This window comes from Fulmarus glacialis, unplaced genomic scaffold (genome assembly GCF_000690835.1).
Source record: "Fulmarus glacialis isolate BGI_N327 unplaced genomic scaffold, ASM69083v1 scaffold22149, whole genome shotgun sequence".
Classification (NCBI taxonomy): Eukaryota; Metazoa; Chordata; class Aves; order Procellariiformes; family Procellariidae; genus Fulmarus; species Fulmarus glacialis.
The window spans coordinates 5,452-10,806 of NW_009234185.1; the positions used below are offsets into that span (position 1 = coordinate 5,452).

Genomic DNA, 5,355 nt, shown 5'->3' on the forward strand with positions numbered 1-5,355 from the left:
GCCCGCACCCCCCCCCCCCCCCCCCGGTTCCCTCCCCAGCATCGCCGTCTATGGCAGCGTGGACACGGGGACGCAGTGCTTGTTGACCTGCAAAAGCCCGGGCGTGCAACCCGTCCTCTGCTTGAAGCACAGCCCCGAGTACCTCTTTGCGGGGTTGCAGGATGGGACCGTGGCCGCCTACCCCAGGAGCAACGGTGAGGGCAGCCCCGTGCGTGCTTTCGGACAGGCTTTCGGGTGGGACGCCCCAAAAAACAGGGTGCAGGAGGTTCTTCACGCCAGCGAGAGACATGCCGGCTGCTAAAATGGTGATAAAAGCGCCGTTTTTCTTTTTTTTTTTTTTTTTTTTTTAACCCCGTTTTTTCATCCCTCCCCTTGCCGCCCAGGACGGGGGGGGAAAAAAAGGGGGAGGAAAAAAAAAAAAGCTATTTTGCGTTTTGCCAGGATGAATGCAAGAGGGGCTCGGTTTGGGGGAAAACGTGTGGAAAAAGGTCTCAGCGCGGGGTTGGTACCACACCAAAGGCTCTGCTCGGAGGGTGGTTGCTCTCGGGGGCTGCGGGAAGGGTCCGATGTCGGGATGCACAAGGACCCCTTAGAGCTTTTGGCTTTAAAAAATCACCTTTTTCCTGCTATAAACCGAGCTGATCCCCTCCGAACCCCATCCGTGCAAAAGCCCTCTCCTTTATTAGCTTGATTTGGGGTTTATTCTCCCCGGCTTCAGCTCAGCCCAAGGCTGCAGCTTGCTTAGAGCCTTCCTCCCCAGGGACTCCTCGCCTGGGCTGTTAAATACCTTTGCTTCATCGCTAGAGGGTAGGAAAGAGCCTCAAATAATGTGCTGCATTGGCCTATTTTTGGACAAAACCCCTCATTCGCTCTGAGATAACCTGCAGGGAGCAGCACCCAGGCCAGCCGGAGCCAGTAAAGCCACTTAAATTTCATTTTGGGGTGCCGCGCATCCCCTTTCCCACCTTATAGCCAATTAATGAAGTACCTTTAATTTAATCTCCGTTGCATAAATGCCCATCGAAGGTAGCAAGCTGCTGGCAGGGCTGCGGGGGGGGGGAGTTAATCTTATCCCCATCTTTTTGGAAGGAAAAAGCTTTCCCGAAATAGCTCGTTTTAACGTGAAAATTAGGATTTGCTGAAAGGCGGCTCGCTTGCAAACTCCTGTCGATGGGAGCAGAGGTCCGAGTGTCCGAAGGGCTCTTTTATCCCTCGGATCTTGTGGTTTTATTTAAAAAAAACTTGCATTGGAAATAAGAAAAGGAGAGCAATTATCTATTGAAGCTGCTCAGCCGCTGCTGGTGGTGAATTCATCCAAATCCAGATTGGATGCTGTTCACAGAGACACTCCAGATCGGCCCCGGATGAATCGGCTCTGGAGTGTCGCTTCAAGAGCAAATAAATTTAAAAAAAAAAAAAAAAAAGGGGATTTTTGGCTTTTGCAGCGAGGAACGTGCCTGAGTGTTGCAGGTGGCCAGTTGTTTGCTGCTAAAAAGCTTTTTGCACGGGGGCAAAGGGGCTTTGGGGGGGTTGAAGCTTGGGGTGCGAGCTCCCCCCATCCTTTTGGTTGTGGCGTTAAGATGCTCGGAGGCATCCGAGGTGACACTGGGGACGTGAGGGGTTTGCAGCCGACCCCAGCAGCCATTTGGGGGTGATTTAAGCTGCATCAAAAGATGCTTTTTTATTTTTGCTGAGCGTTTTCTCGCCGCCCTCATCCCGGCATCTCTGCTCCAGGGGGGCTGTGGGACCCGGCGGAGCAGCCCACCCGCCTGGCCGTGGGTACCGGCCCCGTGCGAGCCCTCCTGACGCTGGATGAGACCCTCTGGGCCAGCTGCGCCAACCAGGTCACCGTCCTCGATGCCACCAGCCTCCATGCCCAGGTAGGGCGCGGTAGGGAGCACCGCCGGGACCCCTGGGCTGCATCCGCGGGGGGACGCAGCGGTGGCTTTGGGGGGGTCACGCTGGTTTGAGCCCCAAAGGATGCACATGGGCCCGTCCCTGCCTGTGCAATGCCCAAAACAACCTTTTATTGCTCCTTTTTGCTGCTTTTCATCACTTTTGGGTCCCTTCCCTCCGACATCGGGTCACAGGAGGAGGATGCTGAGACATCTCCTGCAGCTGCATAAACAGGGAATGCTGAATAGTTCCTTTTTTTTTTTAAAAAAAAAAAAAAAAACAACCTTCCTCCCACCTGTAATTTTCACATTTAGTGCCCAAACTTAGTTTGCATGTATTAGCTGTCGTAAATCCAGCCTAACGGCGGTGCCGGGGATGAATAATGCATCGGGGACTGGATTCGTTTTCAGTCTCTGATTTTATTTATGACAGGAGCCGGGTGGGAATTTTTGCAGAAGAAAAGTGATGGGGGAGGAAAAAAGTAGAGGGCGGGGGATGCTGGGGGGATGGCGTAAATAGTATTTGATGGAGAGCGGTGGAATAGAGTCTTGGGTCTGCCTGGATGGGACCGGGGACCAGGGAATAAACCATCAGGGAATAAATCCCATGCGGGGTGGGGAGCAAGGGGGAGATCACCTAAAAGTCTCTGTCCACCCCCATTTGATGCAAGTTTTTTTTGGGGGGGTGGTCTATGCCGGTCCTCTCTGGGAAGGGGATCAATACCCGCTCCTCTTTTTCTTTTTTAATATATAAAGCAAACTTTAAAGCAAAGAATGTTTCAAAGCCGTAGGAGAAGTGAAGGCGAAGTCGCTTGCGTGCCGGTTTCTCCCGCAGTGATTTAATCCTTTGATGCTAATATGAGTTGTTATGTTGGGAAATCTGCAGCAGGGGCGATTTTTGATGCAAAAAGGTGTTTCTCCTGCAGTTTGCCTTCCGTGTCTGGTAGGGAAATGCTCCGGCGGGGAGCTTGGGAAGGAGATGGAGCCATCTGTGATCCCCAAATAGCTCTTGCAGGGGAGCACTGAGCCTTTGGGCGCTGATCTTTGGGGTTGGAGGGAAGCAGGAAGGTCTTGTCCCGTCTTGGGATGGGTTTTGCAGATGCATCTAGTCTGGGAAACGAGTCTTTTAAAGAAGGAAAAAAACCTGGAGGGGTGGGAAAGGCTGTATTATCATCTGAAAAAAACCCAAGAGGGGTTTGGAGATGGGCTGGTTTCAGTGTCCTCTGCCCAAGCCAGAGCTGGCGAGGAGGAACGGGACCTCAAAGTCACTCTGGTCCCCTCCCCGTGCAGCTTTGCAGCCCTAAAGCAGCTCCTGGAGAGAGCCTGAGCTAGCAGCAATTTTAGGGAGCAACCCTTTTGATCTCCTTTTTGCAATTCCCCTTTTGGCAGCAAACCTTCGAGGCCCACCCGGACGCGGAGGCCAGCGTCACGCACATGATCAAGGCGGGCAGCGGGGTCTGGATGGCCTTTTCCTCGGGCTCCTCCATCCGCCTCTTCCACACCGAGACGCTGGAGCATCTGCAGGAGATCAACATCGCCACCAGGACCACCTTCGTCCTGCCGGGTGAGCTCCCCTTTCCCCCTCTTAATTGCAATTAATGGGCAAGTTGGGGCGTCACCCCTTAGATGCTTTGCTTTGCTTTATGGCTGTGCTGATTTGCAGAGAAACGGTGCAAGGGATTTATCTGGTTAATGGTGTAAAGGCTGGAGCTTGGACCTCTCGGGTTTCCCCTCATTGATGGCGGAGATGGAGCTGGTGGCACCTTTGCACCTCTGTGTGCATCCATGCATCCCATCTTTGCGCCTCTGCTCCTGTGCGTCCACCTTATCCGTGCACCCCACCCTTGCACATGTGCGTGCACCCCATCCTTGTGCACATCTTTGCACCCATGCATGCATCCGTGCATCCCATCTCTGCGTCTGTGCACCGCCTCCTTGCACCCATCCTGGCACCCGTGCATGCATCCGTGCATCCATTCTCTGTGTCTGTGCACCGCCTCCTTGCACCCATCCTTGCACCCGTGCATGCATCCATGCATCCCATCTCTGCATCTGTGCACCCCATCCTTGCACCTGTGCATGCAGCCACACATCCCATCTTCGCACCTGCGTGCATGCAGCCACACATCCCATCCTCGCACCTGCGTGCACCCCATCTGCGCACCCCGTGCTTGCACATGTGTGTGCATCCACGCACCCCATCCTTGCACCCGTCTTTGCACCCGTGCACACATCCATGCATCCCTTTGCATCTGTGCGCCCCACCCTTGCACCCGTCTTTGCACCTGTGCGCATCCTTGCGTGCGTCCATGTATCCCACTTTGCACCCGTGCATGCATCCCTGCACCCACCTGCATCCCCACGCGTGCATCCTTGCACCCCATCCTTGCACCTGTGCATGCATCCACGCGTGCACCCCACTGCCATTGTCCCATGCACCCCGGTTCCCCCAGCTTACCGTCCAGCACCCTCTCCCAGCCGTGTCCACCCATCCAGCTCTTACCCACCCGGGGCTTGCAAGGTTGTCTCCCCCCTTGTTCCAGCTACGGAGCGACATAATTGCGTAATTAGTTATAAGCACGATACTCGTGTAAGTCGCTTTTTTCTTTTTTTTTTTTAGGGCATGTTAAAATATTTATCACTTCCTTTTCTTCCTGGGCGAGTGAGCGTTGGGTATTAATGCGTTTTTGAACTCGTGCTCCCTCATCCTTTTTAACTCGACAGGTCATTAATAAAGTCCTCCCGGAGAAACCGGAGTTGCATCTCCGCAGATATATTGCTTCGCCGAGTCCGACGCCATGCAGCGCTAAGTCCCAGCGATAAAATATTCATTTGCCATTAGAAGTCTCACTTTTTTTTTTTTCCCCCCCTTTCTCTTTTTATTTATTTATATTTGCAGCGCTCTCCCTGGCGTGGAGAAAGATGCTGCGTGGTTTTGGGGGGCTCTGGAGTGTGTTCCCCGTGGAAAAAAACCACTGGCGATGGGTTATCCGGGAAGATGCTGCTGCAAAGTCGTCCCTCACCCTCTTTGTTCCCCTCTCCCAGGTCAAAAACACGTCCGTGTCACCAGCCTCCTCATCTGCCAGGGTTCGCTCTGGGTGGGCACCGACCAGGGCATCATCGTGCTGCTGCCCGTGCCCCGCTTGGAGGGCATCCCCAAAATCACCGGTGAGCACCCAAAAAAACCCCTCTCTACGTGGATGCAACCTTATTTTGGGGCTTGTTTTGAGCAAAACCCCTCTTTCTTTTTCTTTTTTTTTTTTTTTGGCAGGAAAAGGCATGGTGTCCCTCAACGGGCACGGTGGCCCCGTGGAGTTTTTGGCGGTGGCGTTGAGCACCCTGGCCCCCGACGTGCTAAAGGGTGACCAGGAGGAGGAAGAGGAGGGTGAGGAAGAGAAACCCCCTGAGCTGGATGGCCCCCCGCCTCGGGAAATGAGAAAAAAAGGGATTTTATTGCAAT

The 5,355-nt window shown here is 53.8% G+C and overlaps 1 protein-coding gene across 1 annotated transcript in view; it reads left to right on the plus strand.

The window, feature by feature from the left end:
• The window catches only part of ARHGEF10L (Rho guanine nucleotide exchange factor (GEF) 10-like), a gene marked incomplete at both ends in the record, with an annotated part of 10,796 nt that extends 5,448 nt beyond the window's left edge, over positions 1 to 5,348 (plus strand). Inside the window, 5 exon segments of the mRNA XM_009585585.1 lie at positions 40 to 194; positions 1,735 to 1,880; positions 3,285 to 3,459; positions 4,941 to 5,063; positions 5,167 to 5,348. Of these exon segments, the coding sequence (XP_009583880.1) occupies positions 40 to 194; positions 1,735 to 1,880; positions 3,285 to 3,459; positions 4,941 to 5,063; positions 5,167 to 5,348 (781 nt within the window).
• Positions 5,349 to 5,355: the final 7 nt, after the last annotated feature.